Source organism: Sarcophilus harrisii, chromosome 1 (assembly GCF_902635505.1).
Source record: "Sarcophilus harrisii chromosome 1, mSarHar1.11, whole genome shotgun sequence".
NCBI classification, from domain to species: domain Eukaryota; kingdom Metazoa; phylum Chordata; class Mammalia; order Dasyuromorphia; family Dasyuridae; genus Sarcophilus; species Sarcophilus harrisii.
In genome coordinates this window covers 144,338,942-144,364,266 of record NC_045426.1, presented here as the reverse complement: position 1 = coordinate 144,364,266, position 25,325 = coordinate 144,338,942, and the positions used below count along the sequence as shown (strand labels likewise).

At 34.4% G+C, this 25,325-nt stretch overlaps 2 protein-coding genes across 5 annotated transcripts in view; one reads left to right on the top strand and one right to left on the bottom strand.

The window, feature by feature from the left end:
- MTREX (Mtr4 exosome RNA helicase) overlaps positions 1-20,833 on the bottom strand; it is an 86,394-nt gene extending 65,561 nt beyond the window's left edge. Inside the window, exons 1-11 of the mRNA XM_012541030.3 lie at positions 20,643-20,833; positions 15,110-15,247; positions 13,683-13,749; positions 11,114-11,176; positions 10,421-10,533; positions 8,692-8,866; positions 7,338-7,428; positions 6,579-6,703; positions 2,350-2,448; positions 1,947-2,049; positions 1,650-1,781 (exon numbers count right to left, since the gene is read on the bottom strand). Coding sequence (XP_012396484.2) covers positions 1,650-1,781; positions 1,947-2,049; positions 2,350-2,448; positions 6,579-6,703; positions 7,338-7,428; positions 8,692-8,866; positions 10,421-10,533; positions 11,114-11,176; positions 13,683-13,749; positions 15,110-15,247; positions 20,643-20,749 — 1,213 coding nt within the window. The 5' untranslated portion in view covers positions 20,750-20,833. The remainder of the gene's footprint in view (positions 1-1,649; positions 1,782-1,946; positions 2,050-2,349; positions 2,449-6,578; positions 6,704-7,337; positions 7,429-8,691; positions 8,867-10,420; positions 10,534-11,113; positions 11,177-13,682; positions 13,750-15,109; positions 15,248-20,642) is intronic.
- A 175-nt stretch (positions 20,834-21,008) lies between these two features.
- The window catches only part of DHX29 (DExH-box helicase 29), a 59,099-nt gene continuing 54,782 nt past the window's right edge, over positions 21,009-25,325 (top strand). For 2 of the 4 annotated variants that reach the window (XM_031965085.1, XM_031965076.1), the window contains exon 1: positions 21,011-21,343. In XM_031965085.1, coding sequence (XP_031820945.1) covers positions 21,031-21,343 — 313 coding nt within the window. In that variant the 5' untranslated portion in view covers positions 21,011-21,030. Of the gene's footprint in view, positions 21,344-24,898; positions 24,992-25,325 lie in introns of those variants that run through there. The other 2 variants (XM_031965099.1, XM_031965103.1) reach the window with 2 other exon arrangements.

The following is a 25,325-nucleotide window of genomic DNA, read 5'->3' as shown; positions in this document are numbered from 1 at the left end:
AGAATAGGAAGGGTCCAATCTTCTCATTTTACAAATTAGGAAATTAAGGCCTAAAAAAAAGGTAATCATTTGGTCTAACATTACATACAGGCCTAATATTACTAACTCTAATATTATATAATCAAATAGGCGCACAGCCAAGATTTTTGGTGCTTTTTCTACTAGACTACAATACTTACCAGGAAAGCATTTTATTTTCCTAAAATAATTGCCAATGCCATAAAATGAATAAAAAAGTATTAGTGCCAAATAATGTCTACAACTTCACTTCTGAAAAATCTGCTAACACTGAAGACATTTGAGGAAATTCCATTTTGAAAATCATCGATGACATCCTTATAAAGCTTGGGAATCCATCTAGTACAATGATCATATTTTGTAAATGATAAAATGAAGGCCCAGAAAAGTTAAGTGACTTCCCCAAGGTCACATAAACAGTAAATACTGATCCAGGTGAGACTTGCAAGGCAGATTCTTAGATTCTAACTGCAACTTTTAAAAGAATTAAGCACAAGCACATTTTTTTTAAAAGATACTTTTTTCATTTTTTAATTAAAATGTTTAAAATTCCATATGGTGATAAGAAAGAATCCTATATAAAGATATTAAAAATGATACTGTATTTGATTAAGGTGTTATAATTTTCTAACAACAGTATTTTATAAACCTCAGATAAATCAGTGGTCTAAAATGCTCATTCAAATGTGATAGAACCAGCAGGACTAGCATACAAAAAGCAGTTCATCTATCCTTTTATTTAAAATCTGGAATCATTTGGCTGGTTATCACTGAAGAACCAGTTTTGGTAGCTTTGTAAAACTTAAAGTTCTCTCCTACAGAGAAATTTCTTCAAGTTTCAGATAGAACACCTGAAATTCGTAACCCTATCTCCCTAAAAAATCAAAATAACCACACCTGAGGAAGCAAAAGAGATTCTTAGCAGTACATAGCAATAAAGATATATGTAATAAATAACCCTATAACCTGCTCCACTTTCTTTGCTGATATCTCTCATGTTATCTGCAATTCTCTAGGACCCACATCAATTAATTCCTTCCCCTAAGAGTTCCATGGAACTTCCAATCTGTTCTGCTGTCTTTTTAGTAGGGATAGATAGTAATAATGCTCCAGGGACATATAAAAGGAGAAAAAAGGAAGCAAATACATCTTCCTTGAGTCTCTTACATAAATTATACATATTAATTGCCAAAAGTTGTAGTACAGTTTAAGAAGGCTGTTAAAAATGAGGATTGATTATTGTAGTGGAAATATTACTTTTAGGTCAGAAGAGTTGTATTTTTATATACTATATATACTTATAATACAATAAGAACCTAAGAATATCAATGTGTGTCAATTTCTAGCATCTAAACATTTTATGATATTAAATTATTGTCAAGCTTAATAGTTGCATCTTTACTATTATGATACATTATTACTCCTATTTTTGATTTACTAGATTCTGAGTCGAGAGTCAGGAACATGACACTCAATTGTAATATTTTTCTTATGGAAAACTAAAATGCATATGAAGACTTCCCAGAAAAAATAATGCAGTCAAAACTGAGAAATAACTAGTTTAAGTCACAAAAATTGAATAACTGAGTGAATAAATTTAACATAAAAGCTATATTGAAATGTACTAGTACCTGTGTTGAAATCTAATTTGGTCATCTGGAGGGCATATGCTTCACAGTCTTTTTTACTGAAGCTGAAAATAATTACAGGCTGAAAGTTTCTTTCCATAATCATCTTCACAATTTTAAACACATTTGATGGTCCTACAAAGACAAAAGGTTGACGTAAAAATGATTTTTTGTGTGTAAAGCATTAATTTAAACCCAGACATCTGTGAAACTTCCTAAAGACAAAAATCTAATTTTAACATCAAATAATTTGAAACCGAATACCCATGAAGTACCTTCAGAGAAAAATATAGAGATTACCTTTTGTTCCTCCTTTCCTCCCCTTCTGATCTCCTTTTGCCAAATCTCCTGCATCTCTAAGTACTTGCATTGCGGTATTGAAATTATCTTCTCTGAAATCACCCTGGAATCAAAGATATTCTTCTAAGTAATTTCATCAAAAATGTCAACACACTTCAAACATCTTTTACATCACAATTGTTTTCCTCTCAAATAATATAATTTCTTAGAATAAAATAACATTATACCAAGCTGACAAAAAAAGAATTCATTTCTGAAAGATTCACATGATTTTCATACAATATTATAATCTATACAAAGTAATTTATAAACAAAAGCCTAAATAAGGAAACTAACCTTCACCTCCTATTGAGGATTAAAAGAATTATGATTAAGGAAAAAAAAATACACAAAAGCCACTTACATTTTCATCAACAACAAGATGAAGGCCATCTCCCCCTGCTGGAAAGATATAATGTTGCAATGGAGTTGGTCGATAATCTGTGTAAATTACATGGCAAGGCTGTAAAATAAATTTTAAGAAAAAATGAAAATAGTTTATTACTTAAATATATACATTTTTTCCTAGCTAAATTTCGTTTGAATCTTACTGAGACAGAGAAGTGGCACAACACGTGGACAGAATCCTGAACCTGGAGTTAGGAAGATGTAAGTTCAAATTTGGCCTGAGACACTTAAAGCTTATTGACTTTGGGCAAGTCCTGACCTGTTAACTCTGCTTCCTCTTCTGTAAAAAGGGAATAATAATGGTAGCTATTTTTCAGGGTGGTTATGAAAATAAAGAGATTATTTGTAAAGTGCTGTGTGAACCTTAAAATACTGCACAGTTACTAACATTAACCTAAGGAAATTACATGTTCCAAACACTGAATCCATGGGAGAATAATCTTTTTAAATACTCACAGAAATTTTTAAGAAGGAAAATTTAGGATATATATATATATATATATATATATATATATATATACACACATATACACATACATACACACAAAACCTCTTAAATTATAGTACCATGAAAAAGAAAAAAAAATATATATATATATATATATATCTCTACAAATATATAAAACCTCTTAAATTATAGTACCATGGTCATAGCTACCCATAACTGGCTTAAAAGGATTCAGATATAATGTCTGAAACAAAAGGTCATACTATTATTTGAATCAAATAACTCAGACCATCAGAATTACAGACTTCCATCTCTGTCGCTCTCAAAGCTTCCATTAAACAACAGGGATTTGTAGTAGCCCAAAATGAGGCATTCTACAAGGAAAAGGATGTTTGTTGATCAGCTGGCAACTGTTTAAATGCTACAAGCTTGGGAGGTGGGGGGGGGGGGAAAAACTTTCCCGAAAGCTCCCAGAGCATCACTGCATCATTCCTTTTAATCCACGAGGTTTTGTTCCAAATTAAACCTCTAAATATAATTTCTCTTTAAAACCAGAGACAAGACATGGAATGCTTTGTATAAGGAAAAGAGAAGGCTAATTTAGCTGCAATGCACCATGAAAAAGCAGCAGTTATGTACAACAACGAGACCAGAAAAGAGTTTATACTTAATCCTTCAGACAATATAGAGCCACTGGAATTTATGCAATGGAATTATTACAAAAGGGATGTGACATGATAATATGTAAGCTTAAGAAAATCACTTCTTTACCCAGTGTGGAGGAATAGATGGAGTGGAGCAAGATGAAATAGGGGGTCCACTCAGAAGGTTACTGTAATAAACCAGATAAGATATGATAAACACCCGAATTAAAAGGCTTTTTAAACAGAAAGGTTTTAAATAAAGAGAAGGGATTAGAGATTCTGTGAAGCTAGAAAACCATATACATGATGAGTATAAAAGTGCAAATGGAAAAAACAAAACAAGTAAAACTGAATTCTATGAAATCATAATGACCAACCTTGGTCCCAAAGGAAAAATATGGAGAGACTATCACTTCCCCACCACAACTTATTTACAAAGGTGAGGGACCATCAGCGAGTATAACATATAATTTCAGACTTTTTTTGGGGGGATAGGCTAGTTAGTTTTGTGAGACTTTTTCTCTTTCTTTTAAAAAGTATTTTAAAAGAGAAAGTTTGGTAGCAGATGAGGAAGGATACAAAGACTCCATGGATTCATGGATTATACAGATGACATAAATTGTAAATACCTCCTCCCCAATCAATAAAAAAATTATTTTAATATGTAAGGCCTATATTATCTTGTAAAGTTTTTAGAATGAGCACTGTATTTTGTGTCAAAGGCTTTTTTTCTAAATCTATTAGCATAATGTATTAACATGTTTTCTTATTCTTATTGAATTCATTTTATAATTTATAAATATAATATTTATCTATTATGCAATTAATAATGATAAACATTAATATAATACGGTGTTTTAAAGTGTTTTTGTTTTTAACATGATTGTGCTTTTCTCTAATACTGAACTATCCTTGAATTTCTGATATAAGTCTTTGAATCAAATTTCTCTGATAAAGGTCTGTTATGGCACAGTGCAAAGAATCTAATGCTTGTGACCTGTGTCATTTTGAATAAGTCACTTTTTAGGCTTCTATTTCCTCAGATAAAATGAAGAGGTGACCTCTCAGGTCTCTTCCAGTTCTGTATCTAAGTGGTCAAAGGATAGGAACAAATAGATCAACAATACAGCAAAACAATGCACTAAATCCCTAATTATAAAGGAAATACAAATCAAAGTAACTCTGAGATTTCATTTCATAGTGATCAAATTCTGGAAACAAAGTAGATGCTCATTAATGGGGGAATGGTTAAAAAAGAGACAGTATATGAATATAGAGGAATGTTAATGTACATGGAAAAATTATAGATATGATGCAGATGATGGGAAGAATTATATGAACTATGGCAATGTGATTAATTAAAACCAGGAACAAAATATACATGATGTTAATGGAAAGAACTAAAAAATTTAAAACAAATTCTCTGAAATACTAATATGACAGAATTTGGCTTTAAAGAAATATAAGAATCCTCCCTCTTGTCTCTGCAGAGAAGGGGAGATTATAGAAACGAACAGGGAAATATGATGCTGAATAAATTTTGAAACATGTTCTTTCAATTGTGTAGTTTTTGCTAATTTTGCTAATAAAAATGTCTTTTTTATTCTTTACTATAAACAAGAAATGTCTCTCTGCAAAAGGGAATGATTATATTGGGAAATACTGGTGAGGTTGAAAAAAATCTACATATATGAGCATTTATATTTTAACTATCCAAATGTTATAAATGCGTATAATATAGACATGTAATCTATGTATATATGTACATAGATATGTGATAGTTATTTATGTCTAAATATACATGTTTAAGTAATTAAAATAAAAATATTATGTCAAAAAAAGTCAATTTTGACAGAACTTTATAATTGAGGCTAAATAATTTTAGCAGCTAACATGTTTTTCTAAGAAGAACACAGGTTTTAATTTCTGCTTGTAATGTCTTTAACATTTCTTGAATGGATAAAAAAAGAGATTATGGAAATAAGGACCAAGAAATCTTGAGAGGAAGAAAAGATGAATATGAGACTTGCTATAAGAAAAACAGTTTTTAAGACTGAAGAGTTATCTGGAGAGATTTACATGAACTGATGCTAGTGAAGTAAGTACAATCAAGAGAACATTGTACACAGCAACAAGATTATACAACGATCAAATCTGATGATGTTTTTATCTTTTCAATAATGAGATGATTCAGGCCAGTTCCAATTATCTTGTGATGGAGAGCCATCTATACCCAAAGAGAGGACTGTGGGGACTGAATGTGGATCACAGCATAGTATTTTCACCTTTTTTGTTGTTGTTTGCTTTTTTTTTCTTTCTCATTTTTTTTCCTTTTTGATCTGATGCATAATAAATGTGGAAATGTTTAGAAGAATTGCACATGTTTACCATATATTGAAGTGCTTGCTGTCTAGGGGAGGAGGGAGAAAAATTTGCAATACAAGGTTTTGTAGGAGTGAATGCTGAAAAATATCTTTCCATGTATTTTGAAAATAAAAAGCTATTTTTATGAAAAAAAGTTAAGGAAAAAAAAAAGTGAGAGCTATTCAAAAGTAGAAAAGGCTCATTTGGGAAGTAGTGGGCTACCCCCCCTTCAGTGGATATTCAAGCCAAGGCTAGATCATTTTCCAGGTAGTTGGTAAAGGAGATCAGATGAGATATGAGGTCCCTTCCCTCTGAAATTGTGTGATATTTTTAGTAAGGCGGTAACAAGATTAAATTAGCTTTAGTAGATTGATAGTGCAAAATTTTGGATAAAAACAGGTAAATCTTGGAGTAAGACAGAATAAGAGTAGTAATCCAGAAATACATCAAGTAGTTAACCAAAAAGTGTACATATACACTAGTCCATATATATTATTCAAGGTTTTGTAGCCATGGCATAGTTCAAGGTGTCTGTTGTATTTTAACTGGTATATGGATATGGTTTTTATTCTTAACTCTTTTCCCACCTTATAAACAAGGATTCTTGCTTTTTGTTTTTTTACCCTTTTCCTTCACTTTATTATAAAGGCAGTAGAGTACTGGACATTTAAAACTAAGGTATTTTGCTCTTTGACACAGAAATCTTATTTCTGTTAAAGAAAGTATTACCTGTTTATGTAAATGACAAATCCACTCTGCGAACTGTCGAGCATTTGGAATAGTAGCAGAAAGGAAGACATAGTGAACATTATCAGGAAGCAAAATAATAGTTTCTTCCCATACCACACCACGCTCTAGAAAATAAAAATCACAAATACAGAACTCCAAATTATTGAAGTAATATTGCCACAAACTTTTTTTCTTCTCGTTTACTTATCCTTATCATAAAACTAGATTAGCATTACATTGAAGCTATTCTATAACATAAGCTTTCAAAAAATTTATGCATTGAAGTGCAATAGCTTGAATACTTTGGGGCTTCAAGTAGCCCCAAAGATACCTTCATATTCAAAGGAAAAATATATTTCTACTTCACATCAAACAAGGGAGAGTAGTAATTTATAAAAAATCAAAAGTAAAAATTATGTGGCACAAAGGACTTTTAAACTAAATTATCACAAGGTCCTTTGAAGGCTAAGTTATGATGAGGTAAGGGAACATGGCGGGAGTGGAGAGATAAAATTGATTTTCTTCACTAAACAAAAAAAATTAAAATTTTATTTAATTATTTTAAAAAATGAAAATAACTGTAATACACTGAGGATGGTAATGCCCCTGATAATAACAGTTTCAAAGAGAAGAGGATTTGGAAGAGAAAGATAAATAAATTGTTTTATTCATGTTAAATTTGAGATGCCTATATACTTTGAAAATATTCGAGAAGGACACTTTATAAATCACACTAAGAAAACAGAATCTATACATTACCTGAATCTCTCATATAATGAATTTCATCAAATATAACCCAAGCAACTTCTCTCATAACTTCAGATCCTCGGTACAGCATACTTCTCAAAATCTAAAGAATTGGAAATGGAATACTTTCTGTAAGACATTTAAAAATTCAGTGGAAAACAATTCTTTCCTAAGCAGTTTTTTTCAAAGAGCATTGGGATTTTTTTAGGGGGAAGGGTAAGTAACAGACTATGTTTTCTTAAATATGCTTTCAAATGTCAGAATCATTTGGTACTTTTTTTTTTAAACATAAAAGTATGTAGGAAGCATAGCTATAGTTCAAGGAGAGTCACATTTCATTCCTGTTTTTCTATGTACAACAAAGCTTATTTCAGAATTGCAGTTTCAATTTCTACTGTCTGAATTGTGAAACAACTTTTAAGATAATCATTCATCTATGATATAAAACTAAGATGATCTATCAGCCCTCACATACTACAAACAATGTATTTATAGTTTTTTGATCATTCCTGGATTTTCTTTGAGTCATACAGACAACATAGCTCCTTAAGACGTCCTCAACACATCCACAACACAGAATTTCCAGAACCAGTAATTATCTTTCTTTTGGGGGACCAGATTTATAATATCATTTGTACAGTAATATCACAATAATTTCTCTCTATAAATATATATTAACAATTGTACCGTATCTAGGGCACTAGGTTAAAATGATTTACCAAGGAGCCTGACAGCCGATATATGGAAGATATGAGTTAAACAAAGGTTCTTCTAAATACAGTGCTCTATCTTACTAAACTATGATAACTCTCAGCCCACTATCTATAATGCTGATCCAAAATAGACTGTGACTTCAAAGGTAAGGAAAATTAAAATAGCAAAATGCAGAAGAAAGCATATCTATGCAATAATTCATATTGACTATTTTCAGGGCATCCACTTTTGGATTAATACCCACTAGTATTTTACATAGATCAAGAAGAAATGACTATAAAAAATGAAACTCTATTGTGATTTTAAAAGTCCCTATTACTACCCCATATTTATGAAAGCCATAGTCATGTGTCATCACTTAGATGAGTAACAACCAGATTCAGAATGTAAAAGCTAGTGTTTAACTATACGGAACAACATGTTCCAAAATAATAGTAGGTACTTAAATACAAATTACTGATATTTCCAGATTACTAAGCAAATAATTATAAGAAAGTAAATTTAAGATTCAAAATACTGTCTATTTTTGACTTTTAGATAAAAGTATGTAAACATTCTGAATTTCTGATATAGCACAGAGTTTATAAGTTCTAATTCCAGAAGTAATGTGAAGGAAAAAATAAAATTAATCGTTTTATTTAGTTAGATTTACCTCAGTAGTCATAACTAGGCAAGATGCTGTAGGATTTATGGTGACATCACCAGTCATCAGGCCAACATCTTGAAATTCTTCATACATTTCACGGTATTTCTGATTACTTAAAGCCTTAATTGGGCTGGTAAATATCACACGCTGCTTTTCTCTCAAAGCCAAAGCAATGGCATACCTAAATATGCAAAACCAGTTTAAAAAAAAAAAAAACTCACAAAACTCATCCCTTATGACCTCTACTCTATCAATATGTTTCTAATTTCTCTTTTAAAAAGGTTTTTACACAAATAAAATTCAGGTGGCTGATCTTTGGAAAAACAAAAAGATTTCACTAAACGTTAAGAATATCATACTCTATGTATTTGTAAGCCTAATATTAAAGTTAAGAAAAATATGTCAAAGTAATAAATGTGAAACTGCTCTAGTGATCTAAATAGACAGATTTTAATCAAAATTTGAATATGATCATTTTAATATTATTAAAAAGAATTTCAAATCATTTTTACATTTCTAGTTCCTAAAGGTTACTATAAATATGAGAAATGAAACTTCTACTTTTTCCCTAATACCATCTATACTTATATTTCTTGAATCTCATATATTTTCATTCAAACTTAAAACTTCACTAAAATTTTTAGGATATTTTATATATGTTTGCATAGACACAAAACTCACAGACATGCTATATAATGACCTGAAATATTATTATGTTATTTGGGTTTTGGAAGAATAATTGTAACAAGAAACGATCAATATAAATCTGCAAATATTTATTTAGCTTAATACATGCTAATACCAATAAAAGATACAGAAAAAGCATGAGCTCCTAACATTTTCAATTTTGAGTGGGAAACAAGATTCAAAGTAATAAATCAATAACACAGCAAGAAATGACAATATATTGATCATCAAATTATGTCAACATAAATACAGTAGGAGTGTAAAGACAAAAAGGTGGGGGAAAAAAAGTCCCACAAATTAGAATCATCGACACATATCTTGGTAAATAAGACAAATCTTCCACCAAGACAAAAGTTAGCTTCTATCCACATATGGGTTCAGAACAGCCAGAACAGACCTGGCTTTTTCTTGAATGGTTTACTTGGCCAGTTAGAGAAGATCCAAACCCTAGAATGTCCAACAACAACAACAACAAAACCTCTAAGTAGAGGTTTGGACCAGAATTTATCTCAACTAGCTGAGAAAAGACAGACCTCTCCATTACTCTCTAACCTTTACCACAGAAGCCTGTAAGTCAAATCTGGGGAAAAGAGAGAGAAGAATTCACCTTTCTTAAGAATGGGAATTCTAAACTTATAGCTCAATAAATGAATTTATCTTGAATACATTTTTCTGTTATTGAACTGAAGCAGTGTAATGCAACAGAGAGAAACTGGCTCAACCACTTATTATCTTTGAGACCTTGTACATAATGCTGCAAATGTCACTGGACCACAAAATCAGATCTGAAATGTTTGCTTACATATTAACAGATTGTTTACTATACAGGAAAGTAGTACCTTCTCTAAATCTAACCTCACTTATTCCTCACCTGCAAACTGAGAGAACTAGATAAAGTTGTCTTGTGTGTGTAAAATCTTTTTTGCTCCAAAATTCCAGAACTACTAACAAGAATACAAATGAATCCTTAACTGAAAATCTTTATTGTAAAAATTACAGAAAAGAATGCTTATTTTAAAAGTATACTTTTAAAAATGAAGTTACTTACTCAGCACATACGGTTTTTCCAGCTGATGTATGTGCAGAAACTAAAACAGATTGGTTATTATCTACACATTGAATGGCTTCTCTCTGAAAAGCATCAAGAATGAATGGATATTCCTGCAAAATAATTAAACAAACAAACAAATGAAATCCAACAAGATTTTAAGGAGAATGACAAAAGAACACAAGGGATTAAGAGAATCTTCAGAAAAATATTCACTAATGGCCTCTTTCTAACAGACAGATGATCCTATTGCTAAAGCCAAAAAAAAGGGGATTTTAAAAAAAGTTTTTAATCAAGACGCACTAAAAATTGGTCTCAATATTTTAATCTTTCATATTCTATTCTGATACCATGTAGTTGCATGGAAATAATCCTGTATTTCTGAAAGCTTTAATGTCATGTGTCATCACATGACATTCAAGGGGCGTAGAGGCTAACTAATTCAATTCAAGGACAAGCCTCTAATCCAGAAGCTCATTGACAGACTGGTCATAAGGTGATGAGTTTTTGCCACTGTACTGGCTAAATATTAACAAAATGCAGAGTGGTAGAAACCAGAGAAATGAAATAACAGCCTTAATGTATTAAAATATATAGACTAATAAAGAGGCATCTTCTACATTTGATAATTATTATGATTTTTAGCTTATGTACATCATAAAAATTGTAGATTACTGAAAGAAAAGTACAGACTTTGGCAGCTTTTCCATCTCGTGGCTTCAGTGGAACATATTCTTCATCTGCAGGTAATGCAACCTAATGAAAATGAGAAAAAACAGAGCTACAATATGTATTCAGACACAATCAATTCCTTCTCTGGGTATGGATAGGATTTTCATCTTAAGTCCACCAGAGTACTTGTGGATCACTGTTCTGCTGAGAATAGCAAAGACATTTACAACTGGTCATCCCAGAATATTGCTCTTACTTTGTATAATACATTTCACTTTGTTTGAGTTCATGGAGAACTTTCCAGGATTTTTCTGAGAGCATCCTGCTCATCACTTCCTACAGAATAATAATATTGCATCACAAACACATACCACAATTTATTTAGCCATTTCTCAATTGAGGGGCAGCCCTTCAATTTCCAATTTTTTTGTCCTGAAAGCTGCAATAAAAATTTTTGTACATATAGGTTCTTTTCCTTATTAAAAATCTCTTTTGAGATTCATGCCTAGTAGTGGTATTGTTAGATCAAAAGATATGCGTGAATTTATAGTCCTTTGGGCATAGATCATATATCAAGTGGGACAAGGTAGAGCTTCTTTCAAAAGTTGTTTTATCTTTACAATAGTGTTACCATTGTACATTTTAACTTCTGCCTCTCTGACTGGAGATAAGAAACATGAACATCAAAACTCCATTAAAAAGAGAGCCCAGCTCACACATCTCATTTCTCATCTGTTTGCACTATGACTGGATGCTCCATCCTCCTTCTGTCCAGGTTACCTTTTCTTCTTCATTTGCCCCAATTTTTTAGTATATTATTTGCTCTGTTAGATTGTAAACTGCTTGAGGGCAGAGATTCTTTTCTTTCTTATCCCTAGTGCTTTAAACACAGTGCCTGACATAGTTGGTGTTTAATGTTACTGACTTACAAAGAAATCAACTGTTTGGTGGCTATGGTGATCTCTAGGTTTTTTGGGTCTCCTCACTGAGAGAACAGCTTACATATATGAATGACTTTCTGAGGAAATGCTGGACTTAAGAGTCAACAAATGTTAATGTTCAAATCTGGTCCTAAGACACTGTTGTATCCCTAAGTAAATCACTTAATCCCTATAAAAACGTTTTCATCTATAAAACGGGGACAATAATAGGACTTCCCAGGGTTGCTGTGAGAATTAAATGAAACAAAATTTGTAAAATACTTTGAAACATTAAAGCATTATATAAAAGCTAACTACTTAATTATCATCCTAGTGATCATTAAGTTTGGGGACTGGATAATTAAACAAATTATGATAATGGCACTGGAGGTGAGGAAATACATTTATAAAGGACAATAGAAATTTCTCCAGGATTGCTTAATCCAATTCCTGGCTTAGGGATATTTGAAAAAAGATTATACAGCAAGTAATGAGTCTCTAGTCACAAGAAATCTTCCAATAGTACTAGATACTTTTTTACAAAGATGATTCATACTTCAGGTAAAAGGAGAACAAGATGATTCCTATGATTTTCCAGATCTCACATTGTACAATTCCATAAAAATTTTTAGGAGCTAGAAGAATAACTGGACTTGGCTTTAGCACAATTACTGAAACAATAAAGTTATGTGGAAAAGGAGGAAGTAGATCAGGCATGCTTGCTATTATGGTTAAATTTAGCTATAGAAAGGAAAGTAGGCATCCTTCTGAAAGGATTTAGGGCACAATTTGCAAAAGACACCCCAAATCCCTAATGAACAAAATTCCAACTAAGCTAAAGCACAAGTCAAGACTTCAAAAAAAGAAAATTGATCTGAGGAGGATATCAGACTAGATTTAATGAAGACTTACAAAACAGACTTAATAATCTGTTTTATATTTCTGAGAATCTTTGAATCTTGAAATATGTAAGAAATGTTTTAATAGATAAAACTCCCATTGGAGCTTTAAGTCATTTTTGTACATTAGATGTTGCTCTGAATATTTCTTATATCTTAACAATGTATCTTTTAATTGCTTCTCTCACCTGTTTTATAAACTCAGAATTAATAATAAAAGTTTGTATAAAAACTCTTGAGTTCCATGAACTTTTAAAAATTATTAATAATTTCAATAAAATTAGTTCTTTGGTAATCCTATATATTTTATTTAATGCACTGAAAATAATATTGATAGGATTCACTGACTGCCAAAGCAGTACGTGACAAAAAAAGAGATTAAGAGCACCTGTCCTACAAAGAGACTCTAGATTACCAAAAACAGTTATCTGGCAGAGAAACTGGGATTTGTGAACTCTAGACCTCTAAATTTGAGGATATGAATCAAAAGTGGAAGATAAGCAGCATGCTGTAATAGGAAGAGTACCGAATCTGAAGAACTAGTGTGTCATTTTACTTCTCTTATAACATATGTAACATCTAACAAAATGGCCTTCAAGGTTCCTTCCCTCTCTAAAATCTGTGATCTTATATACAAAAGACAATGTAACACAGATACTGCTTATTCTTTCCAAGCTGCACTGATAACTAAGCTGATTATTGCCTACTAACCTAATTACTTACAAAAAATGCTAGTCTAAAGTCATTGCATTCCTTATTATTTACACTTACCTCATGTGTACAGCCTTCAACAGTTTCTACTGCTTCTACTTTGACTCTGGGCATGAGATCTGCCAAACTAAAATTAAAAAATAAAAATTAAATGTAAGAAGATACTTTGTCAATAATTTGGCATATATACTTCTCTTACACACTATTTCTGATGGAAAAAGTAGTTTAAAATACCATGATTCTGCTTTGGAAGAACTTTCAACTTACAAAATTTTAATCACCAGAAAACATAATAGCATGGTATGATGAAAAGAGATTTAACATCAGAATTTTACTTGGGTTCAAATCTTGTCTCTGATACCTATATTAGATGAGTGAACCTAAGGCCAAGTCACTTATCTTCATAGTACACAAGGCAGCAAACTTATAGATGTCTAAGTACAAAATACTTATGGTATAGGGACATGCTTCATCAGGAGTTACCTACACCAATGAAACCATAGGTCCATATGGAGACTGAATGCAGATGACAACATAGTACTTTTACTTTTGTTGTTTGCTTGTTTTTTCTTTCCCATTTTCCTCCCTTTTGATCTGATTTTTCTTGCACAGCTTAATATATGTGGAAATATGTTTAGAATTGCTCATGTTTAACCTATATTGTATTACTTGCTGTCAAGAGGAGGGCAGAGGTAAGGAGGGAGAAAGAATATTTTGGAACACAAAGTTTTGCAAGGATGGATGTTGAAAGCTATTTTTGCATGTATTTTGAAAAATAAAAAGCTATTATTATATTATTTTTGCTGAAGCAATTGGCATTAAGTGACTTGCCCAGGGTCACACAGGTAGGAAGTATTAAGTATCTGAGACCAGATTTGAACTCAAGTCCTTCAGGGCTGGTGTTCCATTCACTGCACTATCTGCCCTCCAAAAGACATTATTATTTAAAAAAAAAAAAAAATCATAGGCCCAGACCAAAAAAGACACAACTTAATTTATAACAGACATATTTCACAATAAATAATGGAAATTTCTTCTACAGTTCTATTTCGGTAACTGCCTATCTTAGCTTATCACTAATGGTTGCCTTGCCTCATAAAGTTACCTAAATTATTTTGTTTTCAAGATGGATATGATTCCCTAAACTCTCTGACTACATAGTACTGTTAAAAACAAAACAAAAATATTCTCTTTGCTCAAATTCTACTTTTCGACGGTAATAGCAATAAGTTACTCAATGCTTTTTAGCAATGTTCTAGCTAAGAACAAGAGGATGCTAGAGAGAACTATTTTTTTTAAATCAAGGTATGTGAGACATAGCAAAAGAATAAAAATCTTATTTTTGAAAGTCTAGATGACTACCATGTTGTTTTATTCAGTTTTATAAGCTATTACACTATACACAGTTTCAAAACTCTTTAAATCTTAAGCCAAAGTGACAAAGATATATAAAGTGGGCTTGAAATTTACAAGAAAGCAAATCTTACCTTACATCTTCTGATAATGTATTTTCTACTCTGGGCTTCTTTCCAAATATGGGTTCATCTGTACTTTCCAATTCTAAATCTCTTTTGTTTTTCCCAACATTGGTGGATCCTGACTGTGGTTTATCATCTGTCCGTTTTCTGAAGAGTAAAATTTTTTATAATAGTTTTGTTAATAATTCCATAAACTTTCAAAATTCCAATAAAATATATACTACCTTTGGAAAAATTGAGCTAGAGCAATATTAACAATTTCAGACTTGTATAAAATTTATATAAAAATTAATTACTTTACATTACAGTTAAAATATTTGACTGTTCTTTTTTCTCATCATAACTTTCCATCACTTCATCTTTACCTATGCTTATTTACTCCTCCTAAATACATTCATTCTTCCTATGACTTCAAATCCTTCCTTCAATCGTACTTCTCTAGATTCTTGAATCACTTCATATTCTAGTATTGCTTGTCATCCTTTTTCAATCTTGACCTTTTAATTAACTAGTACAAGTCTATCCCTTGTTCCTTCAAATCTTTTACCACAGGAACTTCATACTTTGCCACAATCCAACTCCAGATTATGCCCAACATCTCTCTCTCTCTTTTTTTTCTACTCATGTGCTGCTATGAACTCAGAGACAGTCACAACTGTGCTAACTGGTCTGCTACAAATTGTTATCTAATTTCGATGGGGCCCATCACTGGAACAAAGTAATCTTTTTACTACGCAAACTATTTCCCACACAAACTACTTCAAACCTCTATTTCCTTCACATACCATTCCTTTCTTTTACCTTCATAGCTAAAGACCTAAACTTATGCTTTATCAAGAAAACTAACTTCATTCATTGTTAACTTGCTTTCTTCCCTTTTCATCATCTAACCTTATTTATCCACTGCCCGAAACCAACATCTCCCATTTTCTCCTGCTTTACTCCATTTTCTGAAAAAGTAAGCCTTTTTACCAAGATCAATCTTTCCACACAAAAATTTTGATTTCATCTTATATTCTATAGAAGACTCTCCCTTATTAATGGGGAAAAAAAAGGCAAATAAAGCTTGTCTAGCTTTACTATATATACATATACATATATATATATACATATACATATATATATATATATGTATATATATGTATGTATATATGTAGTAATCAAAACCATTTTGGTAATGGCTAAAGTGGAATAGGTTAGGCACACAAGACATAATAGTCAATGGCTATAGTAACAGTGTTTGACAAACCTGAAGACTCTGGGCTTGTGGAATAAGAACTTATTATTTGCCAAAAATTGGTAGGAAAATTGAAAAACAGTATGACAGAAACTAAGTAATAACCAATATCAAACACCCTATACTAAAATAAGGTTGAAATTGATTGAAATTTAGACTTAAAGGGTGATATAATAAGCAAATTAGGAGAACATGAGAGCATCTACCTGTAAGATCAGTGCAGAAGGCAGGAATTTATGGCCAAAGAACTAGAGAACATTATGAAATGCAAAATGGATAATTTTGGTTATATTAAATTAAAAAGTTTTTGCACAAACAAAACCAATGTACCCAGCACAAAGCTGGGAAACAATTTTTATAGCCAGTGTTTCTAATATTCATTTCTAAATATATAGAGAATTGACTCAAATTTATAAGAATACAAATCATTCCCAATTGACAAATGGTCAAAGGCTATGAACAATTTTCAGATGAAGAAATTAAAGCCATTTAAGTCACATAAAAAACGCTTTAAATCACTATTGATTTAAAAATATGTAAATTAAAACAACTGGGGTAGCACTCTACCTCTTTCAGACTGGCTAAAACGACAGGAAAAAAATAATTATAAATGATGGAGGGGATGTTGGGACACTAATGCATTGTTGGTGGAGTTGTGAACCTATCCAGCCATTTTGGAGAGCAATTTGGAACTATGCCTAAAGAACTGTATCCCAAAGATATCATAAAAGAGTGAAAAAATCCCACATGTGCAAAAATATTTCTAATAGCTTTTCTTTTATAACAAGACAATAGAAATTGAGTAGATGCCAATCAGTTAGGACATAGTTGAATAAGTTACGGTACATGAATGTAATGGAATATTATTGTTCTATAAGAAATGATTTAAGAAAAGCCAGGAAAAACTTACATGAACTGATGCTTAGTGAAGTGAGCAGAATAGAGAACATTGTATACAGCAACAAAATTATGTGATGATCAAATATGATGGACATATCTCTTCTTAAGAATGCAGTGATTCAAGGCAATCCCATTAGAAGTGGGATGGAAAATGTCATCCACAACCAGAGAGAGAACTAGGGAGACTGAATGTGGATAAAAGCATATTTCACTTTTTTTAAAAAATTGTGATTTTTTTCTTTCTTGTGGTTTTTTCCCCCTATTGGTCTGATTTTTCTTGCAGAACATGACAATATGGAAATATGTTTAAAAGAATTATACATATCTAACCAGATTGCTCACAGTATTGGAAAGTAGGGAGGTAAGAGAAGAAAGGAGAAAAATTTAGAACACAGTCTTACAAAAAATAAATGTTGAAACTTTACATGTATTTGGAAAAGTAAAATAAATACTACTGAAAATAAGAAGATTCTCCTCCCTTAATAAATCCTCTCTGCCTTTAATTTTCAAATTTCTGTCTATTAGCTGTACTGGCTTTTCTTTTAAAACCTATAAATATGCTAAAGTCTTTCCCATTCTTAAAAAACCTCTCATTAGACCCTATCATCCCATTAAACTTTTTCTCTCTCTATTTCTCCTCGATCTTTCTTTTTTTCTCCCTGTCTCTCCTCTATCATACTTCTAATAAATTTCTACTGCTCATTACTTCTAGCATCAAACTAATTTCTTCCCTTTTGGGAGGAAGTTAAAGGTATTCACAGTTTGACCTCAATCTGCTTTTATATAGCCTTATTATATTTTCTTTTTGTATATACTATATTTATATATGTAGTATAGTTTATACGTATATACTACAGTATATACATATATACTACATTGTATATACTACATTTAGCCAAGTTGACTGTCTTCTTACTCTTCTTTATATAGAATATTCCATGTCCTAGCGTTGAGCCTTTGTACTAGCTGTCCTTCATGCCCAGAATGAACTTCCTTTCCTTACCAGTCATTCAATTCCTAATTTTCAGTCCAGCACCACCTCTTTCCTGGTCTCATTAGCTGCAAATACCCCCTCCTCAATCCTTCTTTATCTATTGTGTATATTCACCTTTCTGTGAACAGGATCCTCAATGGAAAAGATTATGCCATTTTTGGTTTGTATTTCCAAAACTTAGAATAACTCAGAATCAAAATTCCTCATTATGTGATGGAATACAACACATAGTTAGAAGTATATAATATATTCACAAGTGAGAAGATACAGGACATCTAAACATTAATAAGAAAGATTGATGGGTATGAACAAGTGGGAACTGGAACAATCTCTTGAAGAAGGCTTTTAAACTGAGCCTTGAAAGGAGTTCAGAGCTTCAGGAGGCAGAGGTAAGGAATGAGAGTATTGAAGGCTTGGGAAGCAGACTGTCACAGACATGGGAGATGGATTATCAAATACAAGGAACAAAAAGTAAGCCATCCTGGCTGGATCACAGAATATATGAGGAAAATAGCTATGATCAGCCTGAGAAGAGAAGCTGTAGCCAGACTATAAGGGGCTTTAAATGCCAGAATAATTTGTCCTTTATCCTAAAATAAGGGCTCTAAAATTTTTTTGTATTATAGCTCACTCTGACAGCCTGATGAACTCCTTAGGGAACCCTTTCCAAACAATGTTTTTAAATACATAAAATAAAATGAATGTGATTACAAGGGAAACCAGTTTAAAAAAATAGTTATCAAATTTAAAAAGAGAGAGAGAGAGAGACGTTCAGTCCTCAAGTGAAGAACTCCTGTCCTAAAAGCAACATAAAGCCACTGAAATTTAAGGAATAACAAGGTAGTCCTGTGTTTTAGGACTATGTATCTGGCAGTTGTATGAAGAATGACTAAAGAGGGGGAAAGAATAGTAGCTCTAAGAAGATCAAGAAAGAAGCTCCTGAGATAGTCAGGGCAAGAGAAAATGAATACCTACATCTTCATTAATATAGTAAATGAGACAGATGCAAGAGATATTGAGGAGACAGAATCAACAGCAGAGTCACTTAATGGATACAAGGAAGAGGATCCTATAATTTAAAACTAAAAAAGATTCTTAAGAGACTATTCAGAAAAATCTCCTTGTTTAAAAATTTTGGAAGCTAATACCTAGGAAAAACTCCAATTGGATAGTTCTAATAGTAATAGAACTATTTTTCAATACAATTCTTGTGAATCCAAATTTTTGTTATCTTTCATGACATTGCATTGAGGGGTTAAGGGACTTGACTAAGGTCACACAGGTGGTTAAATGAAAAGTGGCAAAGAAAGGATAATTACTAGAAATAATATAATGATATTTAGGTTTACAAAACTCTACATGTTATTAGGTGGTGCATTACATAGGTCATGGAGTCAGGAAGACCTGAGTTCAAATCAGGCCATTATTAGCCAGGGACTGCAGGCAAGTCGCTTAAAATAGTGATAACCATAGATAACATCTCCCTGAGTTATCGTGAGAATACAACGGGACAGAAGACTTGGCATCTTAAAGCAATATATAAATACCATCATTATTCCTATTATTCCTTGATCTCCACCACAAGCCTAAAACACAGGTACTATTAGTACCTCCATTTTACAGAAAAGGAAACTGAGGCTGAGAGGTGAAGCGGCTGGTCCGGGGTCACAAGACTATAAATGACTGAAGCAGGAATCAGGGCTTCCCAACTCCAAGTCCCCAATCACCAGGACACCTAGATGGACTTCTCAACCACACTATTCTCATACTTCTTGTGACATTTCATTCAAGGAAAGTGTGTCATGAAAAGACTCCAAACTTTCTTTTTAAAAAGTTCCCTTACCATAAATCACAGCCTCCTTTCCTTTTCCTTTTGCCTTTTATCTAACCCTAACCCCCAGGTTCAGTAACAAAACTCGCGTTTGACGGAAGTGCTCTCCCACCTTTCCGGACTGTCTCACGCTCCTCCCCTCCTCCAGGTACGCGACCCCCCTAGTGCCACAAGAGCCTCCGCTTTCGCAACCGCCGTTCCCCATTCCTGGAATGCACTCACTCCTCATCGCAACCTCGCCAGTATCCCCGGCGGCTTCCGAGCCGCAGCTGAAATTTCATGCTCCATGCACGAGACCTTTCTCGGTCGCCTCCCCCCCTCTCCCCCGCTCTCTAGACCTTGGTCTCCGACCAGAGACCCTCTTAGCATCCCTTTTCTTGGTGTCCCCGGGGCCAGGGGAAGAGCTGCCGACAAAAACTTCCTAAACGGACGGTTCTTGCCCTGGCCTTTTCTCTGAGCCCCGACCTGGCTCCCCCAGCGGCCTTTCTCCCCGGCCCGGCCTGCGCTTTCGTTAGCGCCGGAAGCCCGGACCCCGTCTCCACAGAACGACCCTGGCCCGCCTCATGCTCCCGCTACTTACTTGGCCTTGCCAGCGGCCTCGGCTGCCCCTTTCCCTTTCTTAGCCCCGGGAGCCGGTGTCTCGTCTTCGAACACGCTGAAGAGCTCGTCCCCGAACGCGTCCGCCATGTTTCCGAACCGTACAGACGAATTCCCCTGACCCACAATGCCCCGCAGTTAAGCGAAGAGGGCGTTCTATCCCGGGCCACGGTGTCCGGGAGGGAACAAGAAAGCCTGGGCTCACGCGGGAACCAGAAATTTTTTTTCTCTTGTCTCTTTTAGTGTCTCCAGCCCGGAGAGGAAAGAGGGAGAACACGTAGCACGCGGTGAGGGAGGAGAGAAGGGCGGGACTGCCGCGGCCAGGACCAATCCCGAGACAGCTCCCGGCCTTGGCTCTAAGGAAGCCCCGGATGAGGGCGGCGGTGCCGCGCCTGCGGACTGAGAACATCTGCGCCCGCCGAAGCGAAGCGTTCGCGCGTGTCCGTGCCCTGCGCTTTTCTCTCCCCGCCTCTCGCTTCTCCTGGCCCGGTGGGAGCCGCAGCATGGGCGGGAAGAACAAGAAGCACAAGACGCCGGGAGCCGGCGCGGTGCGAGCTGCCGTATCAGCCGCTAGGGCCAAAGCCGCCGCGGAATCCGGCGCAGCGGGAGAGGCCCCGGGCAAGAAGCCGGTGCCCAGGCCGCCCCCGGTCACCGCCTCCGCCAAGGAGCCTCGCGTCAAGCAAGGTACCGGCAGGCCCGGAGACGCCGCTCCGCCCGCCGTGCTCCCCTGCAGCCGCTCGCCGTGCTCCCCTGCCCCCGCGCCTCCCCTCCCCGCCCCACGGGAACATGCCCCCGCGCTCCCCTCGGGTTCCTGAGTTTCCACCTTGCATTGGATACACTCCGTATGCTTGCATGGCCCTTTCGCAAAGGCCCCACTATTACCAGTCAAAAAGCATTTATTAGGCGCCTGCTGTATGCTAGGCATTGTGCTCAGCGTCATGAAGCAAAAAAAAAAGGGGGGGGGGCGGGGAGGTTTGTCTCTAAAAGCTTACGTCCTAACTCGGGAGATATCACGTAAATAACTAAGTCCTTATTTTACTCGGAGTAGTTAGAAGGCACAAAGACTGGGCTGCGCCCCAGGCCTTGGCTAACAAAGTTGTTTAAGGATAGCTGAGCCCTTTTCTCTGACACTGCCTTCCCTTCCCCTCCCCACATCCCCAAACCACAAACAACCTACAGGTACCCGAATTCATCTAAAGCTCGATTAAACCGCCTTCCTGGGGTGATGGGAAAAAATGTGTATGATAGCAAAGATTCTGCCCAGGGGATACATCATTTTTCAGCCATGTAGACTGTTGTTCTTGTGCATATTGAAGAAATGACAGCTGCTGATGGTGTCTTTAACGTGACCGACTTGATAATTGTGCCTTTTATTCCTTAAATATGTCTATGACCTATAGTATTGTAGGTTTAAAGCTCAAAGGAAACTGTAGGGACTTTAGTTGTGGGATCCTAAATCTAGAGCTGGAAGGGACCTCAAAGGCCACCTGATCCATTGAGGAGACTCAGTTCCTGAGGGATGCCTTGCTCTATATCACATAGTAAGTGGCAGAAATAGTTATTTCTCACTCTATTAGAATATAAACTCAATTTCTTGCCACTAGGGATCTATTGTTGTTTGCTTGTATAGCTAGTCAGCTCCGCTTCGGGGTGAAAAAGTAGGTGTTTATTAAGTACTTATAAATTGGCTTCTCTAACAATAAATCCATGGCACCTTCTGCTCTCTTTTACGAGGGTTGTTCAGTATTCTAACTCAGAACTGTATGTACTGCAGCCTTGTTGAAAATGAGCATTATCAGTTTACTGTTGCTTTCAAGGATTGAATAGTTATAACATTTTTATTTTGGTTGCAGTTTTCTTTTTTGAACAAGTAGAAAACATGTACAGAGATTCTAAGACTATTTACTTTTCTACCATTCACCAAAAGTAAGCAGAAGTAAAGTGAAATTTTTGTCTATGATCTTGTGCATTAAAACATTTATTATCAGAAAAAACATTTTCAGACAATAGAGAGAGCTAAGCTTTTATTTAGCACAGTAGGTATTGTAATCTTGTAGAAGTTAAATTCTGAGAACTGACAATTCTTAGCAATTTGATTCTGCTTACAATTCTAAATATTATCTATCTTGGTATCCTGATATATCTGCTTTGTTTGTATTTTCTTTTTTTTTGTATTGCTTTTAAAAATATTGTTCTATCTTAGAATTTAAGAGGCATTATTCATTACTTCAGTATTTTACTACAAGGAAGTATTTCACATGCAGATGGCATGTTAGTAAGCATACCAAAATCAATGCACAAAAAAATTTGCTTTTTGAAGGAGAAGACAACATTAATGTTGATAAATGTAAAAGGAATTGTTTTATTTGGAAACAAGGAAAACGTTCTCAAGCAAATTCTTTTAGGGAAATTAAAATTTTATAATATCTAGATGTTGGTACCTGTTATTCATCTTTCTAAACCTTTCTAATAATTTTTTCTTAATGATCTAAGATTGTGTAAAGATTGAACACAGCTCATTCAACAAAGAGGCAGGCAGTATGCAATAAGAAAACGAATACTAACGAGACTCTGGGAATTAGAAGATGGATTCTAGCTCTGTCTCTTTATGCCCTTTTATGAAGAATCATCTTTGACATCTGCCACTTCCCCAATATAATTTATCACCAAATGTTGTCTAGTCTTTTGTAACATCATCTACATATATTCCTATTCTTTTTTCCTCACTGCAACCATGTTGTATTCTCATCGGTGAAAACACAAGCCTTCCTAACTTGTTTCTCTATAATCTCTCCTTTCAGTTTATCGGGCACAAACTTTGATCATGGCCCTTTGCCCAGAAATCTTCACTGGCTCCCCATTACTGACAGAATTAATTCAAAATTCCTTTCATCTGTGTGCAAAATTCTCTATAGTCTGGCTCATACTTATGTCCTGAATTACTTTTCTACACATATCCTATACTCGAATGAGAAAATTATGTCGTGTTCTGCAAACATACCTTGTGTTTTACCGAGGTTGTATCTTTCAAGCTGTCAGAAGTGCTCTCCACCACCACCTTTGCTTATCAGATTCCTACCCATTATTCAAGGTGTAATCATCTCCTTTAGGGATTTCTTGATTGCTCCAGCCAGAAACGATCACTTTTCCTCAACCCAACAACTCTCAGTTCTATATTGCCGTGCATATTATCTTATGTTAGGATAATTTATATATATGGGCCTCTCCCGTGTTAAATTGTTATGATGAAATTCAGCAACAACGCTATTATGACGAAATTAAGCGTTCACTGTGGGTGGAACACTGAAGTTGATTTTGGGCAGCAATAAAGTTAAATATTACTTACTCTTTCCCCTCATAAAACCTGTAAGTTGAGATGATTTTGTTTTTCTGAGATTAAGTTTCTTTATCTGCAAAATGTGAGGTTGGACTTAATGACCTCTGAGACTATGTCAATCAGCTAACCTTCATTAAGTTTCTGCTATGTGCCAGCCAGTGTGCTAAGTGCAAAGGATACAAAGAAGGGGGGAGAGAGATCCCAGTCTCTTCTCTCAGGGAACTCATAGGGAGACACTATTCAAATAGCTATGTTCGAGTAACATAGATAATAAGAGAATTTGGAGGTAGATTGAGGGGAGAAGAGGTATGGAAATTATAGTAGCCTGGAAAGGACTTGCAGAATGTGCTCAGTTTTAGCTGAGACTTCAAGGAAGCTAGGAAGTAGAGATGAGGGGAAAAGTGCTCCAGGCATGAAGAAACAGGTCTGGGTGAAAATGCTCAGTGTCACATGGGAGAGTCTAGTAAATGTAGGAAAAAGAAGGTATACTCAAAACATCCCCTATCCACAGTTCTGAAAGACAGTTTATTTTTTTGTCCCCTAATTTGTTTATAATATTATCCTTTATGTCCAAATCAGACATTCATTTGAAACTTGCTTATATGGTCTAAGATTTGGGGCTATATCTATTTTTCTTTCAGATTGTAGTTTGATCCCAGCAATTTTTGTTGAATAGTTTGTTCTTAGCTCAGTATCTAGATTAATAGATTTTTCTTGATTAGTTTATCTACTATATTCTACTGTCTCTTGTTAAGTCTTTAATACAATTGATCTCTACTTCCCCCATTTTCAAAAACAAGTTTTTATTGCTTTTTTTCTTTACATCTCCAGAATTTCTTCTAGTACCCCTACATTTTTTTCCTCCTAGAAAACCATCAATAAAACTTTTTTTTTAATAGAAAAAGAAATTAAAAACCAATCAATACATCCCCAAAGTCTGAAAATATATGCAACGTACCAGACCCATGGACCTACACATTTTGAAGAAGAACAAGGTGACAATATCTTCTCATGTCTCTTCTTTGGGGCTATACCTATTTATACTTTTGCAACATTTGCTTTTTCTTGTTTTATATTGGGTTTTTTTTTTTTTCATTTACATTACTGTAGTTATTGTATATGTATTCTAATACAGTAATATTCCCTTATTTCTTTTTATGACAAGCTGTTCAATCATTCCCCAAATGAGTATCTACTTTGTTTCCCATTATTTGCCGTATTGAAAAATGGTGATATAAATATTTTGATGTATAAGGGAATGTCTTAGCAATGACCTCCTTGGGGAAATAAACCTAATTGTAGAATCTCTGAGTTAAAAGGTATAGACAT